Source organism: Eurosta solidaginis, chromosome 3 (genome assembly GCF_040869045.1).
Source record: "Eurosta solidaginis isolate ZX-2024a chromosome 3, ASM4086904v1, whole genome shotgun sequence".
NCBI classification, from domain to species: domain Eukaryota; kingdom Metazoa; phylum Arthropoda; class Insecta; order Diptera; family Tephritidae; genus Eurosta; species Eurosta solidaginis.
The window spans coordinates 115,879,520-115,897,506 of record NC_090321.1 but is presented as its reverse complement, the minus strand read 5'-3'; the positions used below and the strand labels follow the sequence as shown (position 1 = coordinate 115,897,506).

Genomic DNA, 17,987 nt, shown 5'->3' with positions numbered 1-17,987 from the left:
ACGAAGCAAATGCGGCCTATAAATTCTTTGAGCACGTCGTCTATCATGCGTTGGAAGATAGAGGGTGCATTTTTGAGGCCAAAAGGGAGCCGCAAAAATTCGTATTTTCCATTCATGGTGGAAAATGCGGTTTTTGGGATGTCGCTTTCCTTCATAGGAATTTGGTGGAACCCGGAGGTTAAGTCTAAGGTAGTAAAGTATTTTGCATTTCCCAGGCTTGCTATGGTGCCATTAATGTCTGGTATAGGGTATGTGTCAGGAATAGTTACGGCATTTAGACGTTTAAAATCTATGACCATTCTGTATTTTTTCTCACCATCAGGCTGCGATTTCTTTGGCACAATCCATATGGGCGAGTTGTAGGGGCTTTTCGAAGGACGAATGATGCCTTCTGATAGTAGATCCTTAATTTGTTTTTCTACTTCGCTACGCATGTTGACTGGGTAGGGGTAGCTTTTAGTGTAGATGGGGTTTTCCGTTTCGGTTCTTATCTCTGCCCGGACGTTGGTTTCGATCTCCATCCTACGATCGACTGGACCGAACACGTTTTCATATTTGTTGAGTATCTTTCTCAGTCCTTTTCTAATAGAGTCAGTAATACTGGGGTCAAAGGGAATGTCTACGTTGATACTATTGACTTCTTGTACCTTTTGCCGCTTAAGGGGCAGAAAAATATCTGGTTTTATTATGAGAAGATTTAATTCCCTATCTAAGACTGCTTTAATCTCTGTTAGTGTATCGTCACCTATGATACCATCGAAGGATTTGAGTCCTGGAAGAACAAAGAATGTGGTATGTAGATCTTTACCAACGAATTTAAAAAAATGTCCGCACACTTTCCTGTCTATTCTTATCTCTCCCCCCGCAGAGAATACATGGAAAGGCTTCTCCACCGGTATGGTATTTTGAGCTATGCTATGCTATGCTCGCTAATATAGTTCTTGTTTGCCCCCGTATCCACTAAAAACTTGAGTGTTCCTTGACCTTGCGTAGTGTATTCTAAATACGGTACGCCGGACACGAGGCCCCTACCGTAAAATTTACCTGATCTCCGGTGTGTTGTTCCTTATTGCTTTCTATAGTGCCTTCTACGCCCTCCTCTTCATCTACTGGCACCAAGTGGAACAATTTTTGTTGTTTGTTTGCTGAAAACCCTGAAGAACCAGGTCCCCTTTTTAGACTATCGTTTCTTCGGAAATTGGAGCTATTGGATTGCCGGCTTTGGGAAGATGGATCAACATCCATTCTTGTGACGCCTGAGGGGCTGTTGTTGTTGCGCCAGCTCTGCGAATATTGATTACTAACGCGAGATTGTCCTGACCCTGGGTGGTATGGGTTTGGTCCTAACTGGCTTGGGACTCTATTTATAAGATTTTTGTTTGCTGGGGCTGTGTACCTATATCTAGATTGGTACTGAGGTGGGTAATCCCTGTTGCCTTGCTGTAAATGACGCGATTGATAAACATCAGTGAACGTTCTGTTGTTTCTGTTGAATGTTTGTGGGGCTCTATAAATGGCGTTTCTGCTTTCCACGTTCATAAATGCGAGGCATGATAAGTATGCCTCTGGTAAGGATTTTGGTTTCTGTATGAGGAGCAGCGTCGGCAAGTCCCCATTTAGACCTCTTATAAAGACGTCGAGTGCCCTTTTTCGGTGCGTCTCCGCCAAAGCCTTAACTGTTTCCTTATGCTCGTATTTTTCCGTATTGATAGTATTTATCATTAGGGATAGTTGCTTGTTAATTTGAGCGTAAAATTCGGAAACTTCTTGGCGTCCTTGAGTCATGTGGGTTAGTTGTTGATCGAGCGTTTCAATGTCTCTAGCATCGGCATAGTGTAGGGAAAGGATTTCCTTAATACTTTTCCAATCAGCATCCAGGATATTGTGGGATACCAGTGCAGCGTCTGCTGCCCCCCTAATCTTATACCTAATATGCCTTAATATGGCCCTAACGATTTTTTCTGCGCTGTGGATCCAAGAGGAATAGTGTTCTCGTGATCCGTCAAATATTTGGAGTTCCTTGACAGAATCTGGAAGTTTTGAAATTTCGTTCAGTTCGCCCTCAGTCCGAGGGCTTACGAGTGGCTCCTCTACTGGTTGTGGGTCGGTGTCTGCAGATTGTCTGCGCACATCCTCTAGTTGTTCTTCTAGCCTTACCAAATTTTGGCTGAGTCCCTGAATGGACTCTACATTGCTCTTTGTTTCGACACTCTTTAGGCGTTCCTCGAAGCGGTTTAGTTGCGAGAGAATGGCGTTTACTGCGCCATTCATTTCCAAAAGGGATTTCTTCATTTCCTCAGTGTTCATGTTTCTAGGAATATACAGAAAAGAAAAAAGGATGTTAACAGTTGCGCTATCTACTCACAAATAGCACAATTTCATTCGGCCGCTGTTGGTGTTTTGGTTCTTGCCACTCTGGTACTTGTTTTTTATGATTTCGCTGTTTTTCCTGCGTGCTCGATTTACTAATTATCTCGTTTCAATTTACTTCCCCTTTGTGTTTGATTTGAATACTCGCTGTTTTTCCTGCGTGCTCGATTTACTAATTATTCCGTTTCAATTTACTTCCCCTTTGTGTTTGATTTGAATACTCTTTGTTAATTGTCACTTTTTTTTAATCAAATTTAGTTTCACTTTACTTTCACTTTTACTTTTTTATGTTCGATTTAAAGACTTTTATTAATTGGTCCTTTTTTATCACTCTGCACCGAGAACTGCTCGGGCGCCAGTTAAGCCTCTCAACAAGCGAGGCGATAAAAAATTAAAGTTGCGGTGAACTGTCCGTTCACCGAATTAAAATAAACACGAGAATTTCGTCAACGTTATAAAATTTATTCTGTGCTTTTGCACTATCCAAATTGAACTGACTCGAACAAGTAATTTACCTAGCAGCTAAGTTCTTGTGTTAAAGTAATTATGCTATGCTAAACAATTATTGTATAAAAAATAGTTTACTTAACTAAAACTAGATTATGCTGTTCCATCACAATTTCTGCAACTACACCAATCGTTGTCCCAATTAACTTCCGCTTGTTGTGCGCGTGTGCTGCGTCAGCGAAACTTCAACACGCAACATAGCGCGGTCACATGCTCAGCAACGTGAGTAAATGGGTCAACCGCTGAATACTGCTGTTATAACTTGTATATCCACGCTGCGTTGCCACTGCTGAGTGCAATTGGCATTGCTGTTCAGCCACAGCTGACGGCGATGCCACTTGCACGCAGGGGTGCATTTTGTTACGTAAAGCGTGTAACGCAGTGCGGTTATACCACCCTTCCTTAGAAAAAGAAGAATCTGACAAGTTGATCAGATTTGTCATATTCCTCTTGTTCTCTGACTTTCAAATTGTTTTGGTTGAATGAATGTATGATATTAGGGTGTTCCTCCCCTTTTTTCTCATTCGTTCAATCAGAACATTTTTTTCCTTTCACATATGAAATTTAGTTAATATTAATTTAATTACTTACATGTAATTCTTATTCTAATTTCTATTGCACTAAATTATTGTATTATATATTTATTACAAATAGTGCGTGCATATTAATTTTTGATTTTATTTACATGCAAATTAAAAAAAATTTTTGTTTTTGTATATTAATATTAATATAAATTTTAATTTGATATTTCATGCTTTAATAACAAAGTAATGAAAATTTAAAATTAGTTACAAGCTAGTTTATAAATTTGTATGAGAAAAAAAAAATTTTTAATTTACCTTATTGATTCGGTTTTTGTGAACGGTTTTTTCCTTTTTATTTACTTCATCAAAAACCGTAACATTAACTCCATCAATTTTTGTGACTATATATGGTCCTTGGTAAATGCTTTCATGCTTATTTCTAGGTTCTTTTTGTATTACTCCCTTATCGTTTATATTAATAGCTAACGGACGCGCCCTCTTATCATAAAGATCCTTATTTTTAATTTTATGTTTATTAATTAAATCTTTGCTAATTTATGCGTTTTTTGTAGTCTATATTTTACTTCTTTTGCATAATTTTCAACATTGTAAATTGGATCGATTTGTTCCTTTTGAACTTCATTTGGTAAGGTAACATTTCTACCGAATACTAATTCGTATGGAGTAAATCCATTATCAAAGACTGTACTAGGAGTTGTATTATGCAAAAATGTAAAATATTTCAAATAAACGTCCCATTCGGGGAAGTTATCATTTAGAAAAGCTCGTAAATATTCGTTAAATACCCGATGATTTCTTTCAATTGTACCTAGGGTTTCATGATGGTAAGCTGTAGAAAAATTATGTTCGGTTTTTAGGAGTTTAGTTAATTCAGAGAAAATTTCATTTTTATATTCGGTTCCTAAATCGGTTTTAATTGATTTCATTATTCCATAAATGAAGATGAAGCCTTCAAAAATGGCAGTTGCAATTGTTTTTGCTGTCTTATCAGGGATTGATATTGTAACAAGGTATTTGCTTAGGTCGCATATAATGGTAACCGCGAACCTATTTCCATTATTCGACTCAGGCAAAGGTCCTATTGTATTTATAACTACGACATCGAAAGGTTTGCAGGGTGTTGGTGTAAGCACCAAATTTTCTTTGGTTTTTGGCTTGACTTTATTCAAAAGGCATTTTTTGCAATTTTTGACGTATGTGGCAATATCACGGGTCATACCTTTCCAATAATATTTCGTACGTATTTTTGCGTAAAGCTTTTTATTTCCGCAGTGACCTCCTGATATCGGGTCATTGTGGTAAATTTCCATTAATTTAAATATTTTGTCGTTGTCTGTAACTGTTTCGACAGGTTCTATTAATAATATTTTCAAATTTTTTAAAATTGAATTTCCTGTACTTTTAAAATTTGAAATAGAAAAATATTTAAATATTTGATCATCTTTTTGCCATTCTGCTTTCTTAACGTTGTGTTTACCAGCTTCTTTTTCAAGCTTCAAAAGTAATTCATCTAATTGCATTATTTTGTTAGTACACACAATATTAAGTAACTCGAGTTTTTTATGTTTTAAATGCGCATATATTTTTAAATTGATTTTATCATTGTCGTTGTCATGACATATTTGGCTTTTTATCTTATGGATTTTCTTGGAAAAATTATATGAAAACTTGTCGAATACGTGTAATTTGACATTTTCTTCGTTTATGTCTTCAACCGATTGTTGTAATTGGTCGTAACGTTTCGTCATAGACCTCGTCTGTACCGCTAAAATTTGATTATTGGAATTTTTAAGTTCTTGGATTGAAATTCGCGATAATGCGTCTGCACCTACGTTAGATTTTCCTTTAATATATTCTATGGTAAAATTATATTCGGACAATTCCAAACGGATTCTGGAAAGTTTCGACGACGGATCTTTCATATTAAACAGATAAACTAGTGGACGATGATCTGATTTAACTTTGAAGTGAGTGCCATAAATATATGCACGAAATTGCTTTATTGCAAAATATATTGCCAAAAGTTCTAATTCTATTATTGCTTTATTTTGTTCTGATATGCTAAAGGATTTTGAAGCAAAACAAATTGGCAAGTCGTTACCGTTATGATTTTGACTCAGTATCGCACCGCAACCTAACTTTGAAGCATCAACCGTAATTAAAAATTCTTTGGTGAAATCTGGATATTGTAAAAGTTTTGGAGAAATCAGACTTTTTCTTAGTTTTTCGAAAGCTAACTCACATGCCGTATCCCAATTAAATTCAACCTTCTTTCTACTCAAACGATTCAGTGGAGCTGCTAAAGAAGCGAAATTTGGGATAAATCTCCTATAATAATTTGCAAATGCCACGAATCTTCGGACAGCGTCTTTATCGCGTGGCTTAGGATACCTTTTAATTGCTTCAATTTTTGAATCGTCTGGTAGCAAACCATTTGCTGAGCATTTATGCCCTAAGAAAATTACTTCAGGCCTAAGAAAATTACACTTTTTTGGGTTAAGTCGCAAGTTGAACTTTCTACAGGTTTCGAAAACTTTTTTTAGATTACTGAGGTGATGTGCTTCGCTACATCCAATTACTATTATATCGTCTACATACATAAAGGCTTGGTTGGGTGCAATACCAGAAAATGCAATTGACATCATTCTTGAAAATGAATTTGGAGCTACGTTTAGACCAAATGGTAAAACCTTCCATCGAAAAGCTCCGCGGTCAGTACTAAAAGATGTTATGTCTCTTGAATCTTTGTGAAGTGGGATTTGGTGAAAACCCGAAAAAAGATCTAATGTAGAAAAGAATTTCGGCCAAGGTTATCTAAAATATCGTCTACACGTGCCAAAGGAAATTTATCGGCAATTAACTTTTTATTCACGGCCCTAAAGTCAACGCACATTCTATACGATTTTTGGCCATTTAGGTCTTTTTTCTGTACCAAAATCAAGGGACTATTATAATTCGAACAACTATTTTCGATCAGATCGTTTTCCAATAATTTATTAACTTGTTTATTGATTTCTTCACGTTGAGAATACGGTAGGCGGTAATTTTTAATGTATACTGGCGTCGTATCGTTTAGTCTTAGTTTTTGTTCATAAAAATTGTTGATTGTCATTTTATCATTGTCTAGCGCAAAAATATCGGAATATTGTAAACATAAGTTAATAAGCTTATTTTCAGCATAATTCGGTATTTGTTTTTCTAAAATGCTTTTAAGTTCTTTAATACGACTATCTTGTTTTACTGGGTTATTGATTTTATAAACGTGATAATTAGAAAGTTTTTCGGTTTGAATGTTGCAGTTGCTTACGTATTTTACGCTATTTGTGGTGTTTATTACTTTAATGATCGGATTACTAGTATCAACTATACATTTTGCTGTCAGAAATCTCTTGAGAATCCACGAAAAGTGGTTCTGAGTCTTTTTTCAAGGCGAAAATTCTATAAACTTCGCAACGAGGTGGAATAACAAATGTATCGCTTTCCATTCCGTGATGGATGGGAAGTGCGATCTTTTCATTGCCTATCCAGAAGGAAATGCAATTTGTTGCATAGCTGATATCGCATTTATTTGTTTTTAGGAAATCCTTACCAAGTATTCTATCTGATGGAATGTTGAAATCATTGTCTACCACGTGCAACGTATGTTTGATATAAAAATTTGAAAAGTGTAAGTTAGTTGTAAAAGTACCTAATGTAGAAACTGTATCTGTAGTTACTCCAGTAATATTAATTGTATCATTGTTATTAATTGACAAATTTTTATTAAGAGAGGAAATTTTAATTAACGAAATGTCGGCTTGTGTATCGACTAGAAATGTACAAAGTTTGTTAGAGCCAGTAATATTTATTTGTATAAAATCAGAATAATTTAAGTTAAGACAATAAATGTTTTTAGAAGAAAAATTGTGCTGAATCAGTTAGTAATTTGTCTCGTCCTCCCTCAGTGTTCGCTCCTGAGGGGCTTCCCTGTTTAAAGCCCGAACGTTTGCATTTCTAGCTCTATTATTGGAAGTGTTAGAACTGCTATTATTGCTAGTACGACTATTGTTGCTATTATTATTATTGTTAGGCTGATTCCGATTTCCGCCGCTGGAACGGAAATTTTGCCTATGATTGCCGCGATTGAAGTTGTTGCCATAGTTACTGTTACTAAAGGATGGTCTATTTTGTCTATAATTGTTAAAGTTACGATTTTGATTTTGGAAATTTCGACCTCGGTTATTACTTTGAAAATTTCTAAAATTGTTATTGTTCCGAGCTCTAAATGCTAAAACTTGACGTTCTTTTACTTCATTTGATTGCTCTACAATCAGTTTGGCTACTACGTCCTTGGAATCAGAAAAATTGGTTGAAGCGAGGATTGATTTGACTAAACTGGTTTTTTTTTGCGTTCAATCGGCAAACGTTAACTGTTTGCTCGATGGCCATTTCACGGGCTTTGGTCTGAGTAATCCCTTCGATAATGAGCGAACGCTCTAAAGCATCAGACAATTCCTCAACGCGTTTTGCAAAATCGGTGTAATTATTATTATTAACTTGCAAAGCTGCGAATTTTCCGGCCACCACTTTGGAGTTGTCGGGTTTTATACGGTTACCTAGTGCTATTTTTATATCGTTAACTGAAAGTACTTGAGTTGGTATCGCTTCTCGAGCTTTACCATCGAGTTTGGATTTAATATATGAAATACAAATGCTAGTTAAATTTTCGTCGACAAATTGTTCGATTAACTCAATTTTAGTAATAAAAGATTCGAGACCTAGGGGCTCACCGCTATAATTTTCACGCATAATACCAGCACATATGCCGATAAACGTTCTTTTTTCTTCAGGAGTCGCCATATTTGTATCGGAATTAGGAGGATTTGAAATATTTGTTTCGGGCAATTCCTCAAATCCGTGAAATTCTCCGGACAAAGAAAGTCTAACAACAAGGTTTTTGATTGTATTGGGCGAATATGTGGTTGAGCCTTCGGAAACTGGGCTTTTAAAATCAAGATTATCGGAATCGGAACTTTCGGAATTAAAATTTGTGGAATTGGAATCTGAATTTTTGGAATTTTCGGAATCTGAGTCTTGTTCTGAAATTCTGGGAACCACTTTTTGGTTTCTAAGGAACATATGTAGTAGGAAGCAAAGGAAAAATATTTAAACTGACTAAAGTCGAATTTGTAGAAATTGCTTACGAAAATTTAATAGAAATTGAAATTGAATTGAATGTTGATGTGAAATTGAAAGAATTATTCGGCAATTTAATGAAAGAGTGAATATTTAATGATAAATTGAATGTATCTTGAAGTAATTTAATTTAAATTGATTTCAAAGGAAAATATTTTAATTTGATAAAAGGACTTGGCTGTTGATAACGGACGCACCGCTGTATTAAAAAGATCTCAATGTGTTTGAGTAATAACGGACGCACCGTTTTTATTAAAATTGTATGGTTTTATTTTTATAGATACGGGCGCACCGCATCTTTTCAAATTTGTATTACGAATATCCTCGGACGCACCGGGATTAATAAAAATCTTTTTGGTTAATTACGGAACCACCGTTTTATGCAAAAAAAAATATTTTTCATGTTATTTTTTCTCTTTATGGAGCCCACTGTAGGGCAGAGTGGGACTAAAATTAGAAAAAAAGCGTTTATTGATTTTGGCAATTGTTTTAATAATCAACACGTTGAAGCAATGCAATTATGAAAAAAAAATGTTTTTTTCTGTTTTTGTCCGACCCTGTCCCGCAGTGCCTACCTATAATCCTACACATATAAAAATATGTATGAATATAATACAAGAAAAATTTGTTTGTACTAAGTATTGTGAGTAATTTAATTTAATTAATTTCATTTTTATTTGTATTTTGTAATGAGTTTGCAAAAATAATATTTGAAAATTTAAGAGAAAAAGATATGAGTATAATATAAAATATGTTACATTTTAATGAGTATGAAGAATTAGTGTCAAAAATGAAAATGTGAATATAGTATGAAATGTGTTTTTAGAAAATTGAAAAATATTAAATATTAGGAAAATTGAAAATATTAAGCTTATTTTTAATAATGTATAATTTTTGCACACCATACCGGTTACTGCTTGGATAGATTTACCGCTTGCTGTACTTGTTGTTCTCCTGCCGCCTTTGATTTCTGCTACTGCTGATGCTGCTGCATTTAGATGGCGTCACTTATTTTTTCCGCTATTCGGTTCGTACGGTGGTTTGCCGTTATTGATGTGGCGTGGCTAGTGCCGTTTGTTTTTTCACCAAGAATTTGGTACAGTTTTACTGAAATTTAATTTTTGTTGTTTTAACTGTAGATGTTAAATTATGTATTGTTTCTGCTGCCGTTTAGTTTTTCTATTATTAATAAAACAATTTCTTATTATTTCCGTTTTTTATACCTTTCATGAAAATGAAATGGTATATTAATTTCGTCACGAAACCGAAAATTGTAAGTCCTTAAAGGAAAATAGATAGACCCACCATTAAGTATACCGAAATAATCAGGTTGAAGAGCTGAGTTGATTTAGCCATGTCCGTCTGTCCGTCTGTCCGTCTGTCTGTTTGTATGCAAACTAGTCCCTCAATTTTTGAGATATCTTGATAAAATTTGGTGAGCGGGTGTATTTGGGTGTCCGATTAGACATTTGTCGGAACCGACCGGATCGGACCACTATAGCATATATCCTCCATACAACCGATTTTTCAGAAAAGGAGGATTTTTGTAATATCTTACCCAATTTAACAGATTGAAGCTTCAAACTTCACCATATACTTTCGTATATTGCACATATTGTTGCCTGAAAAAATTGATGAGATCGGTCGTATATATAGTATATATCCCCCACAACCGATTGTTCAGATAAGGAACTTTTCGTAATTACTGCCCCATTTTAAGAGCTAGAGGCTTCAAATTTCAACGAATGCTTAGGTATATAGCATATATTGTTGTCTGAAAAAATCATAAAGATCGGTGGTATATATAGTATATATATAGTGGTATATATAGTATATATATATAGTATATATATATATATATTTTCGCAAATTTTAGCCCCATTTTAACAGCTAGAAGCTTCAAATTTCACCGAATACTTACGTATATAGCATATATTGTTGTCTGAAAAAATCATAGAGATCGGTTGTATATATAGTATATATCTCATACAACCGATTGTTCAGATAAGAAACTTTTCGCAATTTCTACCCCATTTTAACAGCTATAAGCTTCAAATTTCACCGATTGCTTACGTATATAGCATATATTGTTGTCTGAAAAAATCATAGAGATCGGTCTTATATATAGTATATATCCCCCACAACCGATTGTTCAGATAAGGAACTTTTCGTAGTTACTGCCCTATTTTAAGAGCTAGAGGCTTCAAATTTCAACGAATGCTTACGTATATAGCATATATTGTTGTCTGAAAAAATCATAAAGATCGGTGGTATATATAGTATATATATGGTGGTATATATAGTATATATATATATAGTATATATATATATATATATATTTTCGCAAATTTTAGCCCCATTTTAACAGCTAGAAGCTTCAAGTTTCACCGAATACTTACGTATATAGCATATATTGTTGTCTGAAAAAATCATAGAGATCGGTTGTATATATAGTATATATCTCATACAACCGATTGTTCAGATAAGAAACTTTTCGCAATTTCTACCCCATTTTAACAGCTATAAGCTTCAAATTTCACCAATTGCTTACGTATATAGCATATATTGTTGTCTGAAAAAATCATAGAGATCGGTTGTATATATAGTATATATCTCATACAACCGATTGTTCAGATAAGAAACTTTTCGCAATTTCTACCCCATTTTAACAGCTATAAGCTTCAAATTTCACCAATTGCTTACGTATATAGCATATATTGTTGTCTGAAAAAATCATAGAGATCGGTTGTATATAGTGTATATATCTCATACAACCGATTGTTCAGATAAGAAACTTTTCGCAATTTCTACCCCATTTTAACAGCTATAAGCTTCAAATTTCACCGATTGCTTACGTATATAGCATATATTGTTGTCTGAAAAAATCATAGAGATCGGTTGTATATATAGTATATATCTCATACAACCGATTGTTCAGATAAGAAACTTTTCGCAATTTCTACCCAATTTTAACAGCTATAAGCTTCAAATTTCACCGATTGCTTACGTATATAGTATGTATTCTTGTGTCAAAAAATCATAGAGATCGGTGATATATATAATATATATATGATGGTATATATAGTATATATATATTTTTTTACGATTTCGGTCCCATTTTAACAGCTAGAAGCTTCAAATTTCACCAAATGCTTACGTGTATAGCATATACTGATGTCTGAAAAAATCATTGAGATCGGTGGTATATATATTATATACTTCATATAAACTGTCATTTTTGCCCCTTTTTTACGGCTAGAAGCTTCAAAATTCATCAAATTTCATCAAATAGTTACGTCTACGTCATATATTTTTGAAATACGTGATTCGTAGTCATATTTTTTACATAAAAAATAATAAAATAAATGTAAGGCGCGATAACCTCCGAAGAGATCTAAGGCCGAGCTTCTCTTCCAATTTGCGTCGTGCTCCTCTTGATTTTTCCCTACAAATTGGCCGGACGGGACCTACATGTTTTATGCCGACTCCGAACGGCATCTGCAAGGCAGATGAGTTTTCACTGAGAGCTTTTCATGGCAGAAATACAATCGGCCAGACACTGCCGAGGGGCGACCCCGCTTAGAAAAATTTTCTTCTAATTGAAAAATCATATTTCTAAAATTTTGATGTTGCTTTGCCCGGGAGTTGAACCCAGGGCATACGGCATGATAGGCGGAGCACGCTACCAGCACACCACGGTAGCCGCCAATATTTTTTACATACAGACCACAAAAAACGTGAAGCTTTGCATCCTCACACAGATTACCTACCTGTTTTTTATTTTATATTTATCTAAAAAATCATTAAGGTATGCAGATCTGTTCACTGTATATTTCTTATCTTATACATCCAATTAATCGGAGATTACGAACGGGATAAGACTATTGTTCAGCCCCATTCATGAAAGGTATGAAGTCTTCGGCACAGCCGAAGACAGTCCCGTTCTTACTTGTTTTTAATTAGTTTTTGTATTATGTTCTTTACATGTCTTTTAAATTATGATAATTTTTCACTAGCCACTGCTATCCACCACCAACACTGCCTTTCCTTGCTAATTTTAATAATTTTTCGTTGTTGATTTAAATGTTCGTATTTTTTTTGTAATTTTTTTTTTTGATTTTGTATTTTTTGGTAGAGATTTTTTCTAATTTTTGTATTTTTGTAATTTTTAAAGTTCTTGAAAGAATATATTTTGTAAAGGTTTTTTTTTTTTTTAAATTTCTTTTTTTTTTGTAATTTTTAAAGTTTTGAAAGAATATCTTTTGTGTAGGTTGTAGGATTTAAAGATTTTTTTTTTGTGAAAATTTTTCTGAATTTTATAATTTTTTTGTAATGGTTTTTAAATTTTGTAATTTTTTTGTAATTTTTATAGTTTCTTTAAAGAACGTTTTTTTTTGTATAGTTTTTTTTTGGAATTTTAAAATTTTTTTTGTAAAATTTTTGCATGTTTATATTTTTTTTGTAGGGCTTTTATAAGTTTTGTATTTTTTTTTGGATTTTTATTTGGTTTTATGATTTTTTTGTAGATTTTTTTGGATTTTTATTTGTAACTTCTTCTTTCGTATATGTGTAATATTTTATATATGTATATGTGTAATATTTGTTGTAATTTTTTTTTTGTGGTTTTGTAAATAAATTTTAATTCAGGAGAAAAAATTTTTGTAATATTGATAATTTAATTCATTTTTGATAAACATTTTTTTTTGGGATTTAAATTTTTTTGGTTTTTTTTCTTTTTTATTTTTCGTGCCTCTTCGCCACTATGGCCGCAATGCCGAGGCCCGGCGTCACGGTCGCCATTTAAGATGTCCATTTTGGACATCCAAAAAATTATGCTGTGCACACACACACACACTTACTTTTCGTTCTCAGTTCCTTTTTAAATAAAATGTTTGTTCTTTTAGTTTTTTTAGGTTTAAGTGTTTTTATTTATAACGTTGTTTTTCTCCTACACGCTTTTAGTCTTTTAGTGGTACACTTAGTTTATAATTTCTACCTTTATTTTTCAGATTTTAATTTCTACCACTTTAGATTTTTCGCTTACAATTTTCTTCGCGTGTCTAACTGTTGCTGGCTGTATAAAAAACTATATGTATATCCACGCTGCGTTGCCACTGCTGAGTGCAATTGGCATTGCTGTTCAGCCACAGCTGACGGCGATGCCACTTGCACGCAGGGGTGCATTTTGTTACGTAAAGCGTGTAACGCAGTGCGGTTATAGTGCAATAGGTCATCCATACGGGGTAAGGGGTATCGGTCGGGCTTTGTTATAGCATTTAACTTCCGATAGTCCACACATACACGAGTACCACCATCTTTTTTAGGCACCATAACAACAGGTGATGACCACGCTGACTCACATTCTTCTATAACATCATTTTCGAGCATTTTGTGAATCTCAGCTTTAAGTTCCTTTAACTTAGAAAATGATAATCTATACGCTGGTGATGCAATCGGCTCGTGCTCGCCAGTATCAATAAAATGTTGTGTATATGGCGTCGGTACACACGAAGCGGCAAAAACTTTTACGTGGGATTGAAGCATATTGTCGAGTTCAATTTTCTCTGATACTTCCAACCCTGAGCCATCTTTTTCCTTCAGTACTTTAAAATCAATAGAAAATATATCTACCTTATCAGCAATGTTTTGGTTATAGGTAACACCAGTAAACAAATTGGGCTTTATTGGCCTTTCAGGTGTAATCATGTTGGGTGGAATCGCATCTCTAAAAATGCTTTGAACAATACGCGGTGAGTAATTGTTTGGCAAATCAGGACCATAATACTCAAACTCGGACATATACACTTTTTGCTGTTCAACTTCTCTGACTTCCGCTTCCTCGGGCTTACGTTTTTTTGAGCTTACTTGTATAATTTCAATAATGTTTAATTCTAGTGGCAATGGGATAGCGAAATCGAAATGTTGCGTTGGATTACTTTCAAAGAACCAGTATCTTTGACCCATATTTAAAACTATTTCCGCTTGTTCCAAGAAATCTGTGCCAATTAGCGTTTTATTGCCAACTGATTCTGGTAGGATCATAAATTGAATTTTGAAGGTACGCCCACCTATTACTATATCGCAATTGGTTGTCAGGCATTTTTGAAGTTTCGTACTTCCGTCGGCAAGAGTAATTTCGCATTCAACTTTGCGGTATGTGCACCCTTTAAAGTCCATTACGCGCTTTAATTTTACGCTAGCTACACTAGTTCGAGTGCCACTATCAAAATACACTTGTCCAGATACCCCAAACAAACTTACATTTGCAATCGGAATGTCTCTTCCAACTGGAACTGTTATGGAATTGAAACTTACCGAATCACGGCTAGTTGACGGTTTATTTGAACATTTTGGACAATTTACGCGGCTAACGCCAGGTGCGTTACAACCATAAAAAGCATAAGTCAGCTTTGTTGCTATTGCGGTAGCAATTGCTTGTGTTTGAGCTACTTTAATTTCTTCATTTTACTTTTTGAAACACGCTTCTGCGCTATGCCCTTTTTTGCGACAAAAAGCACATCGTACCGGACCACTTGCGTTAGCAACAGCTTTATCAGCGTTCACGGTCGACATTTTGTGTTCGCGCAGGGTCATTTCTGCTTCTCTAGCTTCGGCTAAAAAATCGTCGAATGTATTAATGCCCCTACGACACACCCTGTCCCTAATTTGCAAATGAATCATGCCAAACAAAAGGTCGATTTGGACGGATTCAATCGGAGCATCCGAGAGATGAGAAAAAAGAGCACGCTTTTTGCGAACAAAAGTGTCCGTCGGTTCATTTTTAGCTTGTTTTGCTTCTACGATTTCGGAATATATTCGCCAGTCAGGTTTTGGGGGGAAAAAAAGATACGCGCAACATACGCACATCTTCAAAAGTGTTAGGTGCCTGTACACCGCGCCACCATTCTGCTGCGTCACCCCTTAGAATCATGGGAAGACCAGTGATAGCGTCAGCATCACTTATTTTTTCTACAGCTTTAAACGTAGTTACAGCTGCAATAAACTCCTCAACTTTTGTGGAATCGCGTTCACATGCATAACGAGCAGTGCAAGTGCTTAACGAACCACTACGTTCATTACATCGGCTTACAATATTGATAAGCTCTTGAAACTGTTCAGGAGACAAATTAGCTATTTTATTGTTACTAATATTAGTTCGCTTTGCAATTCTATCGCTTCGGCGATATGTATTTAAACTACTCGAGAGGTTTGCCACGATGCTGGGCGCCAATTATAAAAGTTATTTATTCCAAATAAAAGTGGAGGAACTTGGTTCACAATGAATTTTTATTTAGATGTGGCTGTGGGAGTATAAGTTCAGTGTAGTATAATACACATAAAAACCTTAAATAAAAAGGATTACAAAAGTAGGGTTATAGTACGTGTTAAAAATGTTATTAGCTAGATATTGTTAATATTATTAATTTATTGTTAACAATTCTAGCGACCTGTTTGTCACTGTTCAACTAGATATTGTTAATATTATTTATTTATATTTAACAATGTTAGCGACCAGTTTATAACTGTTAATATTAATTATTTATGATGAACAATACCAGCGACCAGTTTATCACTGTTCAACTAATATTGCACATATGTTAGTATTTTAGCTTACCTCTCAAGTGGACGAAAATCGCAGAGTGAAAGATGTCCACTTGAGAGCGCTTCTTTTATAGCAACAGGTGCTGAGCTTTTACATTGCTATTAAGAGCTTGTGTATTCTAATTTTAAATGTTGTGTGTATGTGTATGGTAACTAACATATATTGTGGACCATATTGCAGTGCTTTTGTGTATCATAACTAACATATGTTGTGGAATGATTTGTAGTGCTTTTATATTAATAGGGTTGTCCTTGACAACTAATAGTACTGAATGAGCATTTATACTACTAAAAGTAAATAGTTATACTACTAATTATACTTATGCTACATTATTAATTTGTTGTCTTCAAGACCACCTTTATTATTTTTGTAAAATGTATATTGTACAAGTTATATTATATTAAATAATTATACATAGAAAACGAGTAAATTAGAAAAAACAAAGTTCATAGACCGTATAGCCAACTATTTCAAAACCCATGACGGTTTATCATCAGCGATCCACACATTGAAGGCTTGACGTTCTAACGCATCAGGCCATCAATGCATTTTGCAAGTTTCTATTTATAACTCGTTTTCTACTCTTTCTTGTTTATATTCTTTACCACCGTCAATTGAGTGCGCCAATCAGGTGCTATTATCTCTAGACGGGGATTTTTGTTGCAGCCCATATGGTTTTTCCTTCAAGCTCTTGCTTTGTTAGGATTCCAGGGTGCTTTTTCCGTAGACTGAAAGTATATAATGTTATGTTTTGGTTTTATTGGTCTGTAAATAATTAATTATAATATTAATTTGTTGTCTTCAAGACCACCTTTATTATTTTTGTAAAATGTATATTGTACAAGTTATATTATAGGAAATAATTATACATAGAAAACGAGTAAATTAGAAAAAAAAACAAAGTTCATAGACCGTATAGCCGACTATTTCAAAACCCATGACGGTTTATCACCAGCGATCCACACATTGAAGGCTTGACGATTTAACGCATCAGGCCATCAATGCACTTTGCATGTTTCTATTTATAACTCGTTTTCTACTCCTTGTTGTTTATATTCTTTACCACCGTCAATTGAGTGCGCCAATAAGGTGCTATTATCTCTTTAGACGAGGATTTTTGTTGCAGCCTATATGGTTTTTATGGCCTGATGTGCTAAAACGTCAAGCCTTCAATATGTGGATCGCTGATGATAAACCGTCATGGGTTTTCAAATAGTCGGCTATACGGTCTATGAACTTTGTATAATTATTTAACTCTATGTATAATTATTTAATATAATATAAATTGTGAAATATACATTTTACAAAAATAATAGCCGTGTTTTTTATACACGTGTATACGTTTACATTTGCGCGTGAAAAAAAGCCTATCCGCACTTAGATACAGCTTAGGAGACCCATCTAGCGGCAGTGGTTAAATAAGTAGCTACAGCCACAGGGTGTACCGAAAAGCGGAGAAACAACCCTCTGATGGCCATAGGGTATAACATATAGCTATATCAGTTGCGATGAATTGTGGACACACATAGAATACATAGAATTAGTGTAGAGAGAAAAACACATATTCAGTTACATCTGAGTATAATGCGTATTGAAATTTAGTAGTACACATTTTATGCGCAGCAATTTCAGAGGTGTATTTAAAGTTTGACGCTTAGCAGTCCATATAAAGTTTAAGCATATAGACGTTTACGTGTAAAAAAAACACGGCTTATAAAGGTGGTCTTGAAGACAACAAATTACTATTAAAATAAATGAATAAATAAATTAGCCAGATCGGTTTCGTT

The 17,987-nt window shown here is 34.5% G+C and overlaps 1 protein-coding gene across 2 annotated transcripts in view; it reads right to left on the bottom strand.

Annotated features, from left to right (window-relative positions):
* Positions 1 to 15,486, bottom strand: part of LOC137246611 (uncharacterized) — a 28,399-nt gene extending 12,913 nt beyond the window's left edge. The window contains exons 1-2 of one of the 2 annotated variants that reach the window (XM_067777668.1): positions 12,547 to 15,486; positions 9,505 to 9,776 (exon numbers count right to left, since the gene is read on the bottom strand). In XM_067777668.1, coding sequence (XP_067633769.1) covers positions 13,638 to 14,774 — 1,137 coding nt within the window. In that variant the 5' untranslated portion in view covers positions 14,775 to 15,486 and the 3' untranslated portion in view covers positions 9,505 to 9,776; positions 12,547 to 13,637. The remainder of the gene's footprint in view (positions 1 to 9,504; positions 9,777 to 12,546) is intronic. The other variant, XM_067777670.1, reaches the window with a different exon arrangement.
* Positions 15,487 to 17,987: the final 2,501 nt, after the last annotated feature.